The 22,656-nt window shown below is 38.9% G+C and overlaps 1 protein-coding gene across 2 annotated transcripts in view; it reads left to right on the plus strand.

Moving 5' to 3' along the window:
* RNF115 (ring finger protein 115) overlaps positions 1-22,656 on the plus strand; it is a 70,898-nt gene that overhangs the window by 24,841 nt on the left and 23,401 nt on the right. For both annotated transcript variants that reach the window (XM_040230856.1, XM_040230857.1), the window contains 2 exons: positions 1,804-1,846; positions 16,919-17,130. In XM_040230856.1, coding sequence (XP_040086790.1) covers positions 1,804-1,846; positions 16,919-17,130 — 255 coding nt within the window. The remainder of the gene's footprint in view (positions 1-1,803; positions 1,847-16,918; positions 17,131-22,656) is intronic.

Here is a 22,656-nt window from a genome sequence, read left to right on the forward strand (position 1 = left end):
AGGCTTCTCTTGTTGTGGACCATGGGCTCTCTGGCCTGTGGGCTTCAATAGTTGCGGCACATGGGCTCTAGAGTGGGGCTCAGTAGTGGGCTCAGTAGTTGCAGCTCCCAGGCTCTACAGCACGGGCTCAAGGGTTGTGGTGTACAGACTTGGTTGCCACGCTGAGTGTGGGATCTTCCTGGATCTGGGATTGAACTCGTGTCTCCTGCATTGGCAAGTGGATTCTTCACCACTGAGCCACCAAGGAACCCCAGCTCTGTCATTCTTAATATACAAAGGAATACTAAGGAAACGGAAGGCTGGGGGAGTTGCAGGGATAGAAGAACCCTAAAAAAAAGAGTTGATAGCTTTAATTACCAAAGATACCTGAATCCTTGAAGCTATCAATATATGGTAAAGGCAGTAAGAGCCCTGGAAGCCTCTCTAGGCTTGAGCAATAAAATGGATACACAGTGGTAATTTAATTATTTATCTAGCATAGAGGTACTGGTAATTTGGGGCTTGTTCTACATAGGAAGTGTTTTTTACAAAAGACATTTTAACTTTTGAAACAAATAACAGTTGTCAAATGGTTTCTAACCAGAGAATAAGGCTTGAGAATGCCATAGATAGAGAATGGCATTAGCTTTCGTTTTTTCACTTTTGGTTCCAGACTAACCAGGGTGTGTGTGTTTTCTCAATGAGCTGAGTGCAGTGCCTGAGTCGCTATTGTAATTCTGAAAATGAAAGCTGCTCTAGTAATTTGTGGACTTTATATCATTGGGGTGAGTGTGTGCATGCTTGTGTGCTAATGTGTGTACTTTTGTGCCCTTGTATGTGTCTTGAAGTAAAAGTGATACCCAGCAATTCTGTGGTTCTTTCCATCCCCTTTCTGTCAAAGTGTTTTAGCCAGTTTTCTCTCTTTGCAAATTTCATGGGGACAGTGGGATCTAATATTTTTTCCTGGTCTTTGGGAGTTGGTTTACACATGCAATATTAATTCAGTGACATTTTCTTTTGAGTTATCAATGCAGATATAGTAAAGCAATGTGATGAAAAGTGCTGAGTGCTCTGTATAATGGCTGATACATAATAAATACATATATTTGTGGTATTAATAAAATACAGTCTTTACCCTCTGAATTTTATGTTTCTGAAAGAAGGGTAAGAAGTAGAAACGGATGAAACAAGTTCTAGATACGTATAATACAAGGTCAAATTTAGAATCAAAGTCAAGAGTGCAGAGGGCTGTGGAAGAGTCTTGTTTGGTGAGTTTAGTAAAGTCTTAATGGAGGATGGCTCTGAGGGGTGGGTAAGATAATCATCATCAGAAGAAAAAATATTTATTGAGCCCTTTTATAAGATGTTAAATATTGTACCAGACCCCTTGCATTACTAATTTTTAATCATTGCTAGTAGTTTCAAATGTTGTGTGTTCATCTGATGGTTAGTGGTTTTTTAGTGAAATATTATTTGGAGAATTTAGTTTTATTTTTTAGCTTCTGAGAATAAATATTTTTCTTCCTTTACTCAGATTTGAGTTGCATTGCTGGCGGTGGGTCCTCTTCCTTCTCTGTGATGGCCCCTCTCTCTAATTTTTTTCAGTTGGTTTAGCCTTAATTTTGTACTTTGTTTTAGTATTTTTCATAGCTTAATCCACATGCAAGTTCTTCATAATTTCCTTTGTAGGTGTCACGTTGGGATGAGTTATTTTTCCTTATTGGGATTTGTTCTCATTGTACCATTCTATATTTAGGTTCTGGGAGGGACGCTTACTCCTGGGCATAGAAACTAGAATCACTTCTCATTGCTTTTTCTCTTCAGTTTTTTAGGTGGTGGCAGCAGCACATCAACACAGTTTTCAGAGGTGAGTTTCCCTTTGGCTCTATGGAGTCTTTTGGTAGTGGCCTCGTGCTAAATCGGTGACAGATTTTCAGTGCCAGTGCAACAAAACCTCAGAATGTTTAAGGAAAACGTAGGCAAGAGTAGTCTTAGAAGGATTTGTGTTCAGTAGTTGGGGCTTTGGCATGTTATTTTTAGTAAACCTTTGATTAGGTGGTGTTTCAGTTATTTTCTGCTTCTATGTTGTGTATATAGTGTGAGAATGTAAAGCTTGTGTGTGTTTTTTTTAATAACTGTGTTGCAGACTCTTAGTGGTGTGACAGTCACGTAAAGAGCAGGGGATGAGTTATAATTGAAGTCACATTGAGGCACAGTCTACAGTTTTACACAGAGGTACTGGTTTCTAGAGATTACCTTTAATGAATATGGTAATTTGGTATTTGTATTGGAATTTGGGTGCCCGATTAAGGATAAGATATTTACTTGCCTTCCAGGTCTCGAGATAGAACCTATAGTTAATTTCCAGTTCTTTATATAATGTGGGTTCTCTTACTGCAAAGCACAAACTCTGGGGCATGTGGGCTTCAGTAGTTGTGACAGGTGGACTCAGTAGATGGGGCTCTCGGGCTCTGAAGCGTGCGCTTGGTAGTTGTGGTGCACAAGCTTAGTTGCCATGTGACACGTGGGATCTTTCTGAATCAGTGAGCGAACCCATTTCTCCTGCATTGGCAGGTGGATTCCTTACCCTGGAGCCGCCAGGGGAGCCCTAAGGTGTACAGTTTTAAGTGACATTAAGTACTTTTTGTTTATAAGCATTAAGAGACTATATCTCACAAGGGTAGACCCCCTCTGCCTACAGTAACCCTGGTTTGCTTTTGCTCCTACTGCCATATAGTTTGGTTAGCCCTAGAAAGCTAACAGATGCTAAAAGAAAAAAAAAAATTAAATCCCATAATCGGAATTTCTTTGTATTTCAGGATCACATTAACCTTCTTTGGAAATAGTTCAGGTTTTGAGAACAAGCAAAACTTCTTAGTATTTATTTGTGTATAAATTAAAACTGTATTTGCAAGTGTGTCTGAAAACTGGTATTCAGTAAGAAGCCCATAAAACCCTAAGCTTCTCTCCTTTATCCTCTGAAAATTATTTCAAGACTTGGAGCTCTCAGACATTTTTTTTTTTGCCACACCGTGCAGCTTGTAGGATCTTAGTTCCCAACCTAGTTTGTTCCTTAGTTCCTTGACCAGGGATTGAACCCCGGCCCCAGTAGTGAAAACACCAAGTCCTAACCACTGGGCCACCAGGGAATTCTCTCCCCAGATTTTTTATGTTATTAGATATATAGTCAAGAAACTTAATGTTTGGGTAACAATCCTGTTTTATTAAGGGTATTTTCTTTTACTTACTCTGTGGTACTTCCCAATATCCGGTATTAAGCTTTTTACTTAACTGGACTGACTTGGTATGTGGGTTGGTTAGTGTGATTCAAGATAGATTATGTCTTTAAACTCCCATTTTCTTGTTTTGATGGATGAAAAAACATTACTTAAAATTGATTCTGTTCACCAGGCCTGAAAGCCTTTCCAGTTTTAGTATGTTTTTTTCCTTGTGTGTGCTATTCCTGATAACACAGATTGTCACTTACTGGTTATACATATGCAGAAGAAAAACTTCATCTGATTTTCCTTAAGTGTTAGTTCTCTTTTAGGAGATGGAAATACAAGTTTTATAGTTATGACTCACTAGGAGAAGATGCATTCAGAAGAAAAATAAATATATATATTTAGTCAGTTTCCTAACTTTAGTAATGCTAAATCTGACACTGCATGAGTTATCCTTCAGGTGTTGAAGTAATTTTGCCTAGTTACAGCCTGTGACATCATGTTCTTCAGGATTTGTAGCAAGGGTATGATTACACCCAGTTTTCCCTTGTCATCAAAGGGACTATTTCAGTTTTCTCCTTTTAAAATATTTTGCACTTATATAGAAAAAAAACCTGTCTTTTAATATTGTAGAAGTTGTCAAGGATTAAAAAAATCAGCTAAGAAGTATATGTTGAGTGCACTTCCAGCACTCTGCTAAAGTTGGGGCAAGAAACAAATGTTACAGTTGCCTTGAGTGCAAGGAACTTATAATTTAGTTAGGGAGCAAGTGCAAACATATGAAACAAGTATGAATACAAGAAAGAATGTACAGAGGGTATAATAAACTTATTGTGAGGTGTATGTGACAGACAGTAGGAAGGACAGATTAGGTGTGCTGCAGTCTTTGAAAAGACTATGATGTTTAGGAAAAGAGGTCAAATGACATAGTGATATGCCCAGATCCAGATTGCCTGAGTTTAAATCCTGGGTCTATTGCTTACTGACTATGTAAACTGGGCAAAATTACTTAGAATTTTTCAGTGCCTCTGTTTCCTCCTTTGTAAATTGGGGAAAATAATACCTACCTCAGGGTTGTTGTGAGGATTGAGTTGATACATGCCAGGTGTGTGGGCCAGTGTGCCTGCTGTATAGTGAGTGCTTAATAAATTTTAGCTGTTATTAATTCATGGAGAAGGTAAAACAAGGCTTCAAGTACTAGAGCCTTAAAGGGTAGATGGAATTTAGATAAGCAAAGAGATGAGAAAACATAAACACTTTTCCTCTAGACAGTGTTCATAGGCTTTAAGTTCATAATTATACCCATATCCCTAGAGGAAAAGCCTAGAAAGAAAATTATGTTTGGAAACAAGAGTTGTTTTTCTTTTCTGTATTTCAGTTGATAATTCCAGCAAATGCTTATGCTCAGTTTTGCTCCATTTTTCTTCAGAGTTGCTTGTACAATGCAGAGATTATTTTCTTAATTAGTATTTATTAATGCTGGATTCTTAAAACACTAGATATATTAGAAGAGGCTTAGTCCAAGCGTGTGTGTGTGTGTGTGTGTGTGTGTATGTATATTTTTTTTTTCCTGAAAGAGATCTGGAGTGGGGGAAGCAGGAAGAGTGGATGAGGATAGAGAAGAGTTGGCCAGTGAAATGGGAACTATGTTTGAGTAATGTGTGAGGATTGGTGGAGAGTGAATTTAGAAATGTTGCTGACAGATTGTAGAGAGAGAGGACATAGCTATACTGAGGTCCCTGTTGGTAATCTGGGGACTTGAGCCCATTGCTATCTGAGCGTTTCATTGATTACTTGAAAGCTTCTGACCATGACCTGGTGCCAGTGAGACATCTGATCTGAAAGTCTCAGCTTTCCTGAGGATATCACTTCAGTGCAAGAGTGGCTATGGCTTCTGCTTCATATTAGCAGAAAATAAGATAGATGGTTTTCTAGAAAAAGAACTCCCAGGTGTGCAAGAAGGCAAGGTACTCTGAGCAGCCTGATTTATATTTATTTAAATAAAAATTGTTTTGGTACATATGCAGCATTGCATTGGGCAATAAAAAAGGTGTTAAAATACATCTGGAGTTCTGCTATTCTAAGAGCCCCCTTTCTTTATATATTTCCTTTCAGGTTTTGTCCTGAGGCATAGATACGGAAAGATATTGTAACAACATTAAGAAGATTTTTTAAAAGTCTTCCATATTATTATTACCTTATTTTTTATTTCATCCTTTCCTTCCCTCCCTTTCTCATTTTTTTTCTTCCTTTCTCATATTTTCCATTTCTCACATTTATGCTTCATAACTTTTTTCAGATATAATCATAGAATATACTATGTTATATTTCTGATTTTTAAAATTTACTTAGGATTATAGCATAAATTTTTTTCTTATCTCTTCATAAGAGTTATATATTTTATGACTTCATATTCTTTCATGCATTCTCTATATTAAACTGTTATCCTGTATTAAAACATGTCTGGCTATACATGATGGTTGATCATTGATCATACCTCTTCACTTCATCTCAGAATCTAGAACATGCTGAGAAGTAAAGCATAGATGCTAGGGAGATGGAAATAAAGACTTAACTTTTATTCAGTGAAATTGGAAACCACATTTGATCTAAGGCCAAATGGATATCCTAAGTTTGCACGGAATGCCCCTGCTGAGAATTAGAGGCAGCAGAGCAGGCACAAATACTCAGAACCACTTCTTTGGCCTTTGTAGAGTCCTTATACATGAACTCCATCAACTGGAGAAATGTAGGTTTTTGCTACTTACCAATCAGAGCATCATTCCTCTGGTAGGAAAGAGTAATGAGGAATGAATAAAGAGGTTAGAAGTGGACGTGAAAGCTCTTGAGTCTTCCCTTCTCACCTTTGAGTTTAGTAATTGAAGTCTGTAGTTAGCAAGGATCTTGGACTAGTACCTCTGGCGGTTAGGCGAGGAGATGAGTAGTCTGGGAGGGCAATATTAGGTCTACCTTCATGAAGTCTCTCTCCAGTACCAACTATGCTTTTTTGTGTATGCTCCTGGGACCTGTGGAGAAGGCTCTGAAGTAACAAGAACAACATTAAATTAAGCTGAGCTAAATAAAATTGTTGCTATTCTATTGTTCTTGACCTACAAAGATAGTAATCTTAAATGATTAAACCTAGTAAAAAAAAGTTAAAGATTTCAGTTCTTTAACTTTCTTTTCCCAAGTAAGTCTTCCGTTTAGCTGTTTGCTTTTCTTCTCAGTCTCAGCCAGAGGGCTTGTACTCAAATGCCAGGTATAGTTTGGATTCTTTGAGCAGCTGCACCCTGGATGTGATCTTAAAGGTTGAATTAATTCAACCAAATCTTTCATCTGTCTCACTTTTTAGTATAAAGAGTTAAAAGAGCTCATTTCACAGTGCTGCCTACTTCACAGCCAGTCCATTTGGAAATATCAACTCCAGAACTCTTCAGCAGTTGTTCAAAGAATAACTGTGTTTCTCTAATTCAGTACTAAGTTCACACCAGTAATTCTGTTGCCAAGCAAAGAATGTAATGTAAACTCAATGGTAACTGAAGGAAGAAGAATGAAACAGAAAATAGTTTTGGTGTCAGCCTTGCCAGTTTTTTGTTCAGTGACTGCCAGTTGACCACATCTGTAGTCTGTAAGCTTAAACTCATTTGGAAAAAGGTGCTTTTCATGAGATAATTTATGGCACAGTGTTTACATTTTAAGGGGTGGGTGGGTACTGGACATCATATTTTTTTCTTTGTAAATAGTATTTGAATACTCTGTATTTTTATAAAATTTAGGAATTTTATATTTGATTGAAAACTTGTATCTAGGCTATGTAGAGACCTCTTAAAATGGAATAATGAGAAAACAACCCATTTTTAGAAAACTGCAAAAGATTTAAACAATCTCCTTTACCAAAGAAGGTGTATAGATGGCAAAAGAAATCTCAACATTGTTAGTTGTTGTTTGTTGTTGTTGTTTAGTTGTGTCTGATTCTTTGTGACTGCATGGACTGTAGCATGCCAGGCTCCTCTGTCCCGCACTACCTCCTGGAGTTTGCTCAAATTCATGTCCACTGAGTAGTTAGGAAAATGCCCATTAAAACCACAATGAGGGAATTCCCTGGTGGTCCAGTCGTTAGGACTCTCGATCTTCCACTGGAGAGGGCATGGTTCAATCCCTGGGTGGGAAACTAAGATCCTCATGCTGTGTGGTATGGCCAAAAACAAAAAAACAACAGCTCACCAGAGTGAGCTACTACATAGTTATCAGGATGGCCAAACTTTAAAAGACTGACGGTCTTAACTTTTGGTAAGGCTGTGGAGCAACTGAAATTGATTGTAAAAATGGTCCAACCGCTTTAGCAAACAAGCTTTTTTTTCTTCTTAGAAATATCAGCCATATGATTTAACCATTGTACTCCCCTAAGATATGTACATAATTGTGCATAGCAACTATTGTAATAATAAAAATTAGAAACATTCCAAGAGCCCATCAACAGGTGGATGGATAAACAAATTGTGGTATACCCATAGTATGGAAATACTACTCAGCAATATAAAGTATGTGAATGTGACTCAACATAAACCCTTGATTCATGTAAAAATTAGAATGAATCTCAAAACAATTAAGCTGAGTGAAAAAATACATACAGTATGATTCCCTTTACATGAACTCCTAGAAAGTATAAAATTCAAGAAAATGCAAATCATGGAGTGATCAGTGGCTGCTTGAGGGCAGGGAGGGGCAGGAGGAGGGGTGGAGGTGATGAAAATGTCCTGTATCTTGATTTAGTGCTTTCGTAAAATTGCTTGTGAACTTTTTTCAACATTGCATTTCTTCAGTTCAGTTCAGTTCAGTCGCTCAGTTGTGTCCAACTCTTTGCGACCCCATGAATTGCAGCATGCCAGGCCTCCCTGTTCATCACCATCTCCTGGAGTTCACTCAGACTCACGTCCCATCATGGCCATCCAGCCATCTCATCCTTGGTAGTCCCCTTCTCCTCCTGCCCCCAATCCCTCCCAGCATCAGAGTCTTTTCCGATGAGTCAACTCTTCTCATGAGGTGGCCAAAGTACTGGAGTTTCAGCTTCATCATCATTCCTTCCAAAGAAATCCCAGGGCTGATCTCCTTCAGAATGGACTGGTTGTATCTCCTTGCAGTCCAAGGAACTCTCAAGAGTCTTCTCCAACACCACAGTTCAAAAGCATCAATTCTTTGGCACTCAGCCTTCTTCACAGTCCAACTTTCACATCCATACATGACCACAGGAAAAACCATAGCCTTGACTAGACGGACCTTAGTTGGCAAAGTAATGTTTCCGCTTTTGAATATACTGTCTAGGTTGGTCATAACTTTTCTTCCAAGCAGTAAGCATCTTTTAATTTCATAGCTGCAGTCACCATCTGCAGTGATTTTGGAGCCCCAAAAATAAAGTCTGACACTGTTTCCACTGTTTCCCCATCTATTTCCCATGAACTGATGGGACCAGATGCCATGATCTTCGTTTTCTGAATGTTGAGCTTTAAGCCAACGTTTTCGCTCTCCTCTTTCACTTTCATCAAGAGGCTTTTTAGCTCCTCTTCACTTTCTGCCATAAGGGTGGTGTCATCTGCATATCTGAGGTTATTGATATTTCTGCCGGCAATCTTGATTCCAGCTTGTGACAATATATACAGCCTTGACGTACTCCTTTCCTAATTTGGAACCAATCTGTTGTCCCATGTTCGGTTCTAACTGTTGCTTCTTGACCTGCATACAGATTTCTCAGGAGGCAGATAAGGTGGTCTGGTATTCCCATCTCTTTCAGAATGTTCCATAGTTTGTTGTAATCCACACAGTCAAAGGCTTTGGCATAGTCAATAAAGCAGAAGTAGATATTTTTCAGGAATTTTCTTGCTTTTTCGATGATCCAAAAGATGTTGGCAATTTGATCTCTGGTTCCTCTGCCTTTCCTAAATCCAGCTTGAACATCTGGAAGTTCATGGTTCATGTACTGTTCAAGTCTTGGTTCAAGTCTTGCCTGGAGAATTTTGAGCATTACTTTGCTAGTGCCTACTTGACAAGCTCTGTCTTGAAAAACTGAAAATGTTACTCTGCATTGGAGGTAAAAAGATGACGCTTCGAAAAACATGTGGGCTGAAATACTTACATGTTTTAATATAAAAAGATGGAGTGACTTCCCCAGTGGTCCACTGACTAAGACTGTGCTCCCAATGCAGGGGGCCTGAGTTGGCTCCCTGGTCAGGGAACTAGATCCCACATGCAGTATACATCCTCGCTTGGAGAATTTTGAGCATTACTTTGCTAGCATGTGAGATGAGTGCAACTTCTGTAGTTTGAACATTCTCTAGCATTGACTTTCTTTGGGATTGGAATGAAAACTGACCTTTTCCAGTCCTGTGACCACTGAGTTTTCCAAATTTGCTGGCGTATTGAGTACCGCACTTTCACAGCATCATCTTTTAGGACTTGAAATAGCTCAGCTGGAATTTCATCACCTCCATTGGCTTTGTTCGTAGTGATACTTCCTAAGGCCCGCTTGACTTTGGACTCCACGATGTCTGGCTCCACGATGTCTGGCTCTAGGTGAATGATCACACCGTCATGGTTATGTGTGTCATTAACATCTTTTTTGTGTAGTTCTCTGGTTAGCTTATAGCAAATTTTGCTAATTGTCCATATGATTTATCTCGCTGCACCAGGTCTTAGTTGCAGCATGCGGGCACTCTTAGCTGCATGTCGGATCTAGTTTCCTGACCAGGGAGCCAACTCAGGCCCCCTGCATTGGGAGCACAGTCTTAGTCACTGGACCACCGGGGAAGTCACTCCATCTTTTTTAAATTAAAACATGTAAGAATTTCAGCCCACATATTTTTTGAAACATCATCTTTTTACCTCCAGTGCAGAGTAACATTTTCAGTTTTCAAGACAGAGCTTGTCAAGGAGGCCGTTTCTGTGAATCTTTTGAATGTTTCACCAAAATTTTATAATGGTATTCTTGTGATAACCTATGTGAGAAAAGAATCTAAAATAAACTGAATATCTGTTTTTAACTTGTCTTGAATACCCAGTTTTGTTGTATGAACTATTTTTTTCTCTTAGGCTTGTCTTAAGTCTGCCCAGAGGCAAATGACCTGAAGCTATTCTTATGCTTAGTGTTGATATAGTATAAGTTGTGTGCTGCTGCTGCTGCTAAGACACTTCAGTCGTGTCCGACTCTGTGCGACCCCATAGATGGCAGCCCACCAGGCTCCCCCATCCCTGGAATTCTCCAGGCAAGAACACTCTGGAGTGGGCTGCCATTTCCTTCTCCAGTGCGTGAAAGTGAAGTCACTCAGTTGTGTCTGACTTTTAGTGACTCCATGGACTGCAGCCCACCAGGCTCCTCCATCCATGGGATTTTCCAGGCAAGAGTACTGGAGTAGGGTGCCATCTCCTTCTCCGATAAATTTGTGTGGTGTGCTCTTTTTATCAGGTGCTATATGGTCAACATACAGTAATATCTTGGGACAAATACATTGACTACTGCTGTCTGTTTGCACTAATTTGCAGTTTCCAAACAAGTAGAAAATGCCTTAAACTGATGTTGAAGCTGCTTCTAAGCTTGGGTTCCTTCAGAATTTTTACAAATGTTAGATGCAATAATTCATGTGTAATTATCAATGCAGATTATTGATATTATGAGTTTGGTACTTAATTTTTCTTCTAATCAAAAATTTCAAATATTTATCCAAAGAAGACATATATATAGATGACCAATAGGCACATGAAAAGATGCTCAGCATTACTAATTATTACAGAAATGCAAATCAAAACCACAGTGGTAGCTATCACAAACAAGTCTACAAATAATAAATGCTGAAAAGGGTGCAGAGAAAAGGGAACACTTCCACACTGTTGATGCGAATGTAAATCGGTGCAGCCACTTTAGAGAACAGTATGGAGATTCCTTAAAAAACTAATATTAGGGCTTCCCTGGTGGTCTAGGTGTTAAGAATCTTCCTGCCAGTGCAGGGGACATGGGTTTGATCCCCGGTCCATGAAGATCCCACATGCTGTGGGCCAAGTAAGCCCGTGTGCCACGACTACTAAGCCAGCCCTCTAGAACCTGTGAGCCACAACTGCTGAGCCCATGCTTCATAACTACTGAAACCTGTGTACTCTAGAGCCTGTGCTCCTCAACAGGAGAAGCCTCCATAATGACAAGCCCATGTACTACAAGCAACGAAGACCCAGCACAACCAAAAATAAATAATCTTTAAAAAAAAAACCAAAAAACTAAAAAATAGAATTACCATGTGATCCAGCAACCTCATTCCTGGGCATATATCTGGAAAAGACAAAAAGTCTAATTTGAAAAGATATATGCACTCCAGTGTTCACAGCAGCACTATTTACAGTAGCCAAGACACGTGAAGTCGCTTGGTCGTGTCCCCGACTCTTTGCGACCCCACAGACTGTAGCCTACCAGGCTCCTCTGTCCATGGGATTTTCCAGGCAATAGTACTGGAGTGGGTTGCCATTTCCTTCTCCAGGGGATCTTCCCAACACAGGGCTCGAACCTGGGTTTCCCGCATTGTAGACAGACGCTTTACCATCTGAGCCACCAGGGAAGCCAAGACATGAAAGCAACCTAAATGTCCACTGACAGATGAAAGGATCAAGAAGATGTGAGATACACACACATGCATACATATGCACCATGTAGAATATTACCCAGCCATTAAAAAATAATAATGCCATTTGTACCAACATGGATGGACCTAGAAGTTTTCATACTAAGTGAAGTAAGTCAGACAGAGAAAGACAAATATGCAGATGACACCACCGTTATGGCAGAAAGTGAAGAAGAACTAAAGAGCCTCTTGATGAAGGTGAAAGAGGAGAGTGAAAAAGTTGGCTTAAAGCTCAACATTCAGAAAACGAAGATCATGGCATCCAGTCCCATCATTTCATGGCAAATAGATGGGGAAACAGTGGAAACAGTGGCTGACTTTATTTTTGGGGGCTCCAGAATCACTGCAGATGGTGACTGCAGTCATGAAATTAAAAGATGCTTACTCCTTGGAAGAAAAGTTATGACCAACCTAGACAGCATATTAAAAAGCAGAGACATTACTTTGCCAACAAAGTTCCGTCTCGTCAGAGCTGTGATTTTTCCAGTGGTCATGTATGGATATGAGAGGACTGTATAATATAGATGGACTATAAAGAAAGCTGAGCGCCGAAGAATTGATGCTTTTGAACTGTGGTGTTGGAGAAAACTCTTGAGAGTCCCTTGGACTGCAAGGAAATCCAACCAGTCCATTGTAGGAAACCAGTCCTGAATATTCATTGGAAGGACTGAAATCCATCGTAAAGGAAACCAGTCCTGAATATTCATTGGAAGGACTGATGTTGAAGCTGAAACTCGAACACTTTGGACACCTGATGGGAAGAACTGACTCATTTGGAAAGACCCTGATGCTGGGAAGGATTGAAGGCAGAAGGAGAAGGGTACGACAGAGAATGAGATGATTGGATGACATTGCCGACTCAATGGACATGCATTTGAGTAAACTCTGAGAATTGGTAATGGACAGGGAGGCCTGGCGGGCTGCAGTGCATGGGGTCACAAAGAGTCAGACACGACTGAGTGACTGAACTGAACTGCACTGAGAAGGCAGTGAGATAACATATTTAAAGTGCTGAAAGAAAAAAATGGCCATCTTGAAATTCTAAATTCAGTAAAACTGTCTTCAGTAATGACGGAGAAATTAAGACATTCCCAGATAAACAGTCGGAGAAGGTGATGGCACCCCACTCCAGTACTCTTGCCTGGAAAATCCCATGGACGGCGGAACCTGGTAGACTGCAGTCTTTGGGGTCGTGAACAGTCGGACACAACTGAGTGACTTCACTTTCACTTTTCACTCTCATGCATTGGAGAAGGAAATGGCAACCCACTCCAATGTTCTTGCCTGGAGAATCCCAGGGACGGGGGAGCCTGGTGGGCTGCCATCTATGGGGTCGCACAGAGTCGGACACGACTGAAGCGACTTAGCAGCAGCAGCAGCAGATAAACAATAGCTGAGGGAGTTCATTACTATATGCTTTATACCATCTATACAAGAAATGCGGAAGGGAGTCTTTCAGGCTTACTATAGACCTGTTGAGTTTACTTTCTGCAGTAGGACAGAAAAATATACATTTAAAAAATCAACCTCCTATAGACTCTTATACACAGAAAACAAAAAGAGAAACCTCTAGGTGATACAAGTGTTTTCTGTCTGGTAAAAACTATTTTTTAAAAAAGCCCTATTATCAAGTGTTCACCAGAATTTGATACAGTGGAAACCCTTCAACACTCATGGTGGATATGTAAATTGGTTCAACCACTTTGGAAAACAATTTGGCATTAATATAGACCATATATAAAGTTGTATAGACCATTAACAGAAACTTCCTATCTATAGCAGAAAACATATATAAGAATGTTCGCACTGGCTGTTTGTAATGGCAAAAAACTGGAAACAGTATGTCCTTATGTTTATTGAGGGAAGAAAAGATTATTTATTTATTTATTTATTTTTCCTTTTTTAAAATTAATTAATTAATTTTTTATTTTACTTTACAATTCTGTATTGGTTTTGCCATACACTGACATGAATCCACCACAGGTGTACATGCGTTCCCAAACATGAACCCCACCCCCACCCCCCTCCCCACAACATCTCTCTGGGTCATCCCCGCGTACCAGCCCCAAGCGTGCCGTATCCTGCATCGGACATAGACTGGCGATTCGATTCTTACATGATATTATACATGTTTCAATGCCATTCTCCCAAATCATCTCACCCTCTCCCTCTCCCTCTGAGTCCACAAGTCCGCTATACACATCTGTGTCTTTTTTGCTGTCCTGCATACAGGGTCATCATTGCCATCTTTCTAAATTCCATATATATGTGTTAGTGTACTGTATTGGTGTTTTTCTTTCTGGCTTACTTCACTCTGTATGAAAAGATTTTTAAAAGTGTGGCATAAAGTGTGTGTGAAAATAAATGTATCAACATGTGGAGACAGAAAAGCAAGTGCTTTCATTAGGCACTTTCATATTAATTCATAAGGCACATTTTATTTATGAATGTGTATATTTGTGGTAAAACTATTTAAGGAATGGCAAAGAAAAAATTGAGGGTAGTGGTTATCCCTGGAGGTTGGAGGAGGGAGGGACATAGGGTTTCAGTGGTTTTGGTCATATGAGCTAAGAGATGGTTACATGACCATATGTTTTCTTTTTTAAAAAATTATTTATTTTTACTTTCTTCGTTTGCGCTGGGCCTTCGTTGCTTTGTGCAGGCTTTCTCTAGTTGACAGAGAATTGGGGCTGCTTTTTGTTGTGGTGCACAGGCTTCTCATTGTGTTGGCTTTTCTTGTGGAGCACAGGCTCTAGGGCATGTGGGCTTCAGTGGTTGTGGCGCAGGGACCTTGTTGGTCCACAGCATGTGGGATCTTCTCAGACCAGGGATGGAACCCATGTTCCCTGCATTGGCAGGTCAATTCTTATCTTCTCTGCCACTAGGGAAGTCCTGTTTTATTTTCTTACACCTTCTTTCTTGTGTTATTTTACATGTGTCAAATACTATATATTATAATAAGAAATGTTAAAGACAGTATAAAACATAAAACATCCATACTGTGCTATTGTTGAAAAGAATGATATGGCCTTTGTTCTGAGTTATTCATTGCAAGCCTTTTTTTCCTTTCATGGAATTTTCTTTTGAACTGCTGTATTCTAATCCTTCCCAGAAAGTGATTGGGACATAGTACATGCTCAATAAGTATTTGTTGAATAAATGTGTGTGTTTGTTTAGAAAACCTGGTGAATGTATGTACAGATAGATAATTAAAGATCTGGAATTGTAAAGCTCTACCAGTGAGAATAGGGGAGTGTCGCCATTGCTGTGCTGGCCCACCATGCAAGCTGGCATGCTGTCAGATGTCACAGACTGGGTGTTCCACTGCCCCGCTTAACCACACCCTCAACCCCCCCATCACTTGGGGTAAGGGCTTTAGGGCATAATTTAAAAAGGAGGACCTGAATCCAAACAAAGACACAGTCACAGCCTTTTATTGACTAAAAGGCTGGAAAGTGACTTAAATTTGTCTTACCATTTTTTTGCACTGTATTTTAATATTTTGAAGTTTTATTTGCTTTCGTTTCATTTGGGTTTGTTTAGTTTTTGCAGTTGTTAATATAGGACCTGTTTTGGGGGATGATTTCTCAGAGGTAAACTAAGTCTTTTCATAAACTAAGGTAGTCTTTTCATAAACTCTCTTTATATTTCTCTTTTAGTCATTGTGTCATCAGATAGTTCTCTCTGTATGTCCTGTCAGTTTCTATTAGTGGAATGGTGCCTGTGTTCTAGAACTATAGCAAACAACAACAAAGTCATAAAATATAAAAAGGAAAACAAAAGATAAAAATTTAACAATTCTCTCACAAGAAAAAAAAAAATCTGGAATTCTGCATACCAGATTAACCTCTAAGTAGTTCTTTGGAATTAGGGGTAGGGTTTGGTCACAGCTGAGAGAATGGAAGCTATATTGTACTTTGTATTTTTATAATTTATATTTATTGTATATTTTTAACTAAAAAGGGAGAAAGCATCTTTGAAAGTAAAGCAGAAATTATAAATTAGAAAAATTAGCAAAAAATAACATTATCGACAAACCTAGACAAACCCCTTAACTTCAAGAATTGATGTGACAAATTATTGGAAGGTAGATTGAGAATCAGCTTAGCTTAATGTGCAGCTGAGCTGCTAACCCTTCTCTGAGTATTTCAACATACTAAAATACAATAAATAATGAGGTTTTTTTTACTTGATTTAAAACTTTAAAACAACATAAAAAGACCAGGATGTGACCAGAGTTTATGTACTTGGTTGGATGGAGTGAAGTAAGTTGTGTTCTGTGAAACTCTTGAAATATCTGATGCCCAAATAAATAAAATTTAAATTATTTTAGAGGTAACTTGGATTTTTTCCTCTTACTCTTTGTTTAGTGATTCCTTGGCAAAACCCAACACTCTCCTTCCCCCTCGCCCCTAGACATGCCTGTCCCATGCCAATACACTTTTAGTAAAAAGTGTGTACAATAGAATGGCCTTATCAGACATTCTTGCACTGCTTTGGCACAGCTTTGACACAGCTTTCTCATGTACCTTCTATAAGTTAAGTATTTTATAGACATCTGTCTTCACTTTGTAGTGTTGATGCTTTTTTCCCCCCACAAGTGTATACATCCATTTTATTTAATCTTAGATTATTCTATGGTAGACATGTGGATGTCATTGTTACAATACACAAGGTTATAATATTGATCTAGATGATTGATTGTACTTAGGACAGAAGTTCATGATCAACCTTTGGTTCATGTTTTTAATTTTAGTGTGGGAAACTGGTCAGAGCCATGTGGCTATGAGCTCAGTATTAATGTCTGGCCATTGGCTTCTTTCTATATGAAGGGAATTATTTCTTGGTATACAAAATTGTCCCCCTGTACATACACTTGAAAGACTTCTCTTTTTTCCTCCATGAAATTGGGAAGCATACATTTTTAAAATTTGGAACTGCTGTATTTTGAAGTCTTAAAAGTTAATCCTCTCTTTTTTTCAGTATTTTTTCATCCTGTTTCCTCTGTCGCCTTTTCTTGAAACAAGTAACATGTTGTTTATTTCTGGTTTTTGCTAGTTCTGGGACCGTTTGGACCCCACGATGTTTTTCCAAGATTTTAGACCCTTTCTAAGTAGCAGTCTACTGGACCAAGATAACAGAGCCAATGAGAGGAGTCACCAAACTCACACTGACTTCTGGGGACCAAGTCGGCCTCCACGGCTGCCTATGACTCAGAGATACAGATCTCGAGGAAGTACTCGTCCTGAGAGATCCCCAGCTTTTGAAAGGTGAGTGCTCAAGTTGTTAAATTCTTTTTAAGGGTAGTTTCAGTGAAGGGCATATTGACATAGTAAGATTTTCATACTTACTGTCTTTGTGGACAAGATGAGAATATATATGCAGAATGAAAATGAAGCCAAACTGAATGTCTATACTCAACTAGTACCAGTTTACCAATGATGATAAACTGAAGGATAATAAAACTAATGACATAGGTCTCTAGTTAACATTTTTATTAATATTTCAGATAAATATCTAGGTGATATGTTTATCAAAGTTTCAGAAGATACTGAAAGAGATAGCAGATATATTGGATGACATTAGGATTCAAAAAGACCTCAATAGAGTGGAGTGATGGAGTTAATATGAAATTTAATAGGAATATAGAGTCTTGTGACTGCAAAACGTTCACTCAACAAATACTTATTGAGTGTCTTTTATGTTGAGACACTTACTGGATACTGGGGATATGATGGTGAGCAGAACAGATAGTAGTTCTTGATCTCATGGATACCATTTAGTAGGAATGATAAACACTAAATTTTTAAGTGTTTGCCATGTGCATAGGATTGTGCTTTGTGCTTTTTCTACTTACCTCATTTAATCCATGTAAAATGGTAGGTGTTGTTGCTGTTCTCATTTTGTTATTGTTCAGTTGCTAAATCATGTTCAACTCATTGCAACCCCATGAACTATAGCATGCCAGGCTTCTCTGTCCTTCACTGTCTCCTAGAGTTTGCTCAAACTCAGGTCCATTGAATCTGTAATGACATCCAGCCATCTCATTCTCTTTCACCCCCTTCTGCTGCCCCTCAGTCTTTCCGAGCATCAGGATCTTTCCCAGAGTTGGCTCTTCGTATCAGGTGGCCATGTGTTGGAGCTTCAACTTCAGCATCAGTCCTTACAGTGAATATTCATGGTTGATTTCCTTTAGGATTGACTGGTTTGATCTCCTTGCTGTCCAAGGGACTCTCAAGAGTCTTCTCCAACACCACAATTCAAAAGCATCAATTCTTTGGCACTCAGCCTTCTTTATGGTCCAGTTCTCACATCCATACATGACTACTGGAAAAACAGTAGCTTTGACTAAACAGAACTTTGTCACCTAAGTGATGTCTTTGCTTTTTAATATGCTGTCTAGGTTTGTCATAACTTTTCTTCCAGGGAGCATCTTTTAATTTCTTGGCTGCAGTCACCGTCGACAGTGATTTCGGAGCCCAAGAAAATAAAATCTGTCACTGTTCACTGTTTCCACTTTTCCCCCATCTATTTGCCATGAAGTGATGGGACCAGATGCCATGTTGAGTTTTAAGCCACCTTTTTTTTGGCTTAAAGCCAGAAAAAGACAGTTTTTAAGTCAACTGTCCTCTTTCACCTTCATCAAGAGGCTCTTTAGTTCCTCTTCATTTTCTGCTATTAAGGTGGTATTATCTGCATATCTGAGTTTGTTGATATTTCTCCCAGCAATCTTGATTCCAGCTTGTGATTCATCCAGCTCAGCATTTCGCATAATGTACTCTGCATATAAGTTAAATAAGCATGATGACAGTCCACAATCTGGATGTACTCCTTTCCCTATTTTTGAACCAATCTGTTTTTCCGTGTCTGGTTCTAACTATTACTTCTTGACCTGCATACAGGTTTCTCAGGAAACATGTAAGATGGTCTGGTATTCCAGTCTCTTTAAGAATTTTCCAGTTTGTTGTGATCTACGCAATCAAAGGCTTTCACGTAGTCAGTGAAGCAGAAGTAGATGTTTTTCTGAAATTCTTTTGCTGTAGTATAAAATTCTAAGAGAGAAAGAGCTGGGTCAAAGGATATGACCATTTGAAAATTGATACTGTCCAGTTGCCCTTCTGAAAGGCTATAGCATTATATTCTCACCAATAGTATTTGAAATGTACGGAACATCCTTATCAAACTGTTATCAGTCTTTATCTTTCATGATCTGATAGACAAAAATATGCTAGTAATATGCTAAATATTACTTTTTATGTCTCTTTAATTTTTTCATCTGATTAAGCTTCTTTTCATATAATATTAGGTATTTATATTTTTTCTTTTATGAATTGTTTATTAATATCCTTTGGTTGGTTTTCCTATTACGGAATTAAAAAATTGTTTTATAGGAGTTCTCTCTATGTAGCAAAGATCTTAATCTTTTATATATTGTGTATATATTACATATTTTAGATTTCATACCATACTTAGAAAGTCTCCTTATCTCATGATTTTAAAATATTCTAATATTTTCTCCCAGTATTTTCTTACCTAGTGCTTTTTTGTTATAATGGTCAGAACTCTCTTGTTACAAGCAATAGAAATTTAATATAACTTGAGAAAATTAGAATGTATTGGTTCATATAACTCAAGTGGTTCTTGGCCATATCAGACCCAACATCTCTCCTTTTTTAGCAAATATGATATCATTTCTTATTATCCTGATTTGGAATTTATTCATAATCTATAAAATATAATTAAAACATCTATGCCTATATTATTATTCTCCAACTAATATAAAAGAGAACTAAAAGTAATACATAAAAATATGTTTTTAAATTTATAAATACTTGGCTATGACTGATTTGGGAGACTGTGAAATACCAGATGCTTGCTTATGTGTGGAGAATCACTAAGAAAGTGATGGTGCCTTTCTCTCTGGCAGCAGCCATTAGGTAAGCCAAGATAGGTACTTGTATTGGTACCAGTATTAATACATCCAGGAGCTATAGAGGAAGAGCAGTCGACCTAATGCACTTTCTTCTCAGGGTATAGTACTCCCAGCTCGCAGAGCTATGTAAGACTGCCAGCCCCACTTGGCTTGATAAAGTGCACAGACTGGGATACAAGGCCAAGTGAGATTATATTGTATATTGGATTTGTGTGTATTTTAATGGCTGTAAGTGCACATTTCCTAAGGATGCATCCTATGGCAGGCCTGTCAGTCAGGATGTTAAGCAGTGAAAATTTGCTCAAAGCCTTCAGTCTATTGCGGAGGAGAAAGCTAGATGCAATTGTGGGGCTTTGAGAGTCACCACGTGCAAAAGAATGAAACTGTCTTATACCATCCACAGAAATTAACTCAAGATAGATTAAAGACTTGTACATAAGACCTGAAACCATAAAATCCATATGAGGTAACATAGGCAGTAAGCTCCTTGACATTGATCTTGGTGATGATTTTTTGGATCTGACTCCAAAAGCAAAAATGAACAGTGGAACTACATCAAAGGATAAAAAACTTCTGCATGGAAAAGGAAATCATCAACAAAATGAAAGACAAATAGCCTAACAATCTGTTTAAAAAATGGGCAGAAGATCTGAATAGACATTTTTCCAAAGAAGACATACAAATGGCCAGAAAGGACATGAAAGAATGCGAAGAATCACTAATCATCAGAGGAATACAAATCAAAACCGCAATGAAATATCACCTTACACCTGTTAGAATGGCTGTTTCCAAAAAGACAAGAAATAATAATAAGTGTTGATGAGGTTGTGGAGAAAAGGGAACAAAACCCTTTATACTGTTGGTAGGAATGTAAATTGGTGTAGCCACTGTGGGAAACAGAATAGAGGTTTCTCAAAAAAATTAAAAATAGGACAACCTTCAGTACAGTTCAGTTCAGTCGCTCAGTTGTGTCTGACTCTTTGTGACCCCATGAATTGCAGCACGCCAGGCCTCCCTGTCCATCACCAACTCCCAGAGTTCAGCCAAACTCAGTCCATTGAGTCGGTGATGCCATCCAGCCATCTCATCCTTGGTCATCCCCTTCCTCTCCTGCCCCCAATCCTTCCCAGCATCAGAGTCTTTTCCAATGAGTCAACTCTTCTCATGAGGTGGCCAAAGTACTGGAGTTTCAGCTTTAGCATCATTCCTTCCAAAGAAATCCCAGGGTTAATCTCCTTCAGAATGGACTGGTTGGATCTCCTTGCAGTCCAAGGGACTCTCAAGAGTCTTCTCCAACACCACAGTTCAAAAGCATCAATTCTTTGGCACTCAGCCTTCTTCACAGTCCAACTCTCACATCCATACATGACCACTGGAAAAACCATAGCCTTGACTAGACAGACCTTTGTTGGCAAAGTAATGTCTCTGCTTTTGAATATACTATCTAGGTTGGTCATAACTTTCCTTCCAAGGAGTAAGCGTCTTTCAATTTCATGGCCACAATCACCATCTGCAGTGATTTTGGAGCCCCCAAAAATAAAGTCTGACACTGTTTCCACTGTTTCCCCATCTATTTCCCATGAAGTGATGGGACCAGATGCCATGATCTTTGTTTTCTGAATGTTGAGCTTTAAGCCACCTTTTTCACTCTCCTCTTTCACTTTCATCAGGAAGCTTTTTAGTTTCTCTTCACTTTCTGCCGTAAGAGTGGTGTCATCTGGGTTATTGATATTTCTCCCAGCAATCTTGATTCCAGCTTGTGCTTCTTCCAGCCCAGCGTTTCTCATGATGTACTCTGCATAGAAGTTAAATAAGCAGGGTGACAGTATACAGCCTTGACGTACTCCTTTTCCTATTTGGAACCAGTCTGTTGTTCCATGTCCAGTTCTAACTGTTGCTTCCTGACCTGCATATAGGTTTCTCAAGAGGCAGGTCGGGTGGTCTGGTATTCCCATCTCTTGAAGAATTTTCCACAGTTTATTGTGATCCACACAGTCAAAGGCTTTGGCATAGTCAATAAAGCAGAAATAGATATTTTTCTGGAACTCTTGCTTTTTCCATGACCCAGCAGATGTTGGCAACTTGATCTCTGGTTCCTCTGCCTTTTCTAAAACCAGCTTGAACATCTGGAAGTCCACGGTACACATATTGCTGAAGCCTTGCTTGGAGAATTTTGAGCATTACTTTACTAGCGTGTGAGATGAGTGCAGTTGTGCAGTATGAGTGCAATTTGAGCATTCTTTGCCATTGCCTTTCTTTGGGATTGGAATGAAAACTGACCTTTTCCAGTCCTGTGGCCATTGCTGAGTTTTCCAAATTGGCTGGCATGTTGAGTGCAGCACTTTCACAGCACCATCTTTTAGGATTTGAAATAGCTCCACTGGAATTCCATCACCTCCACTAGCTTTGTTCGTAGTGATGCTTCCTAAGGCCCACTTGGCTTCACATTCTAGGATGTCTGGCTCTAGGTGAGTGATTACACCATGGTGACTATCTGGGTCGTAAAGATCTTTTTTGTACAGTTCTGTGTATTCTTGCCACCTCTTCTTAATATCTTCTGTTTCTGTTAGGTCCATATCATTTCTGTCCTTTATCGAGCCCATCTTTGCATGAAATGTTCACTTGGTATCTCTACTTTTCTTATGATCCAGCTATTCCATTGCTGGGTATTTATCTGAAGAAAAAAACACAAATATGAAAAGATAAATGGCATCCCATGTTTGTTGCAGCATTGTTTTCCATAGCCAAGACATGGAAACAACCTAAGGAGCCACTGATGGATGAATAGATGAAAAAAAAAATTGTGATGCACATATATATGTGTGTGTGTGTGTGTGTGTTATTCAGCCATGAAAAAGGATGA

Source organism: Oryx dammah, unplaced genomic scaffold (genome assembly GCF_014754425.2).
Source record: "Oryx dammah isolate SB20612 unplaced genomic scaffold, SCBI_Odam_1.1 HiC_scaffold_28, whole genome shotgun sequence".
Taxonomy (NCBI): Eukaryota; Metazoa; Chordata; class Mammalia; order Artiodactyla; family Bovidae; genus Oryx; species Oryx dammah.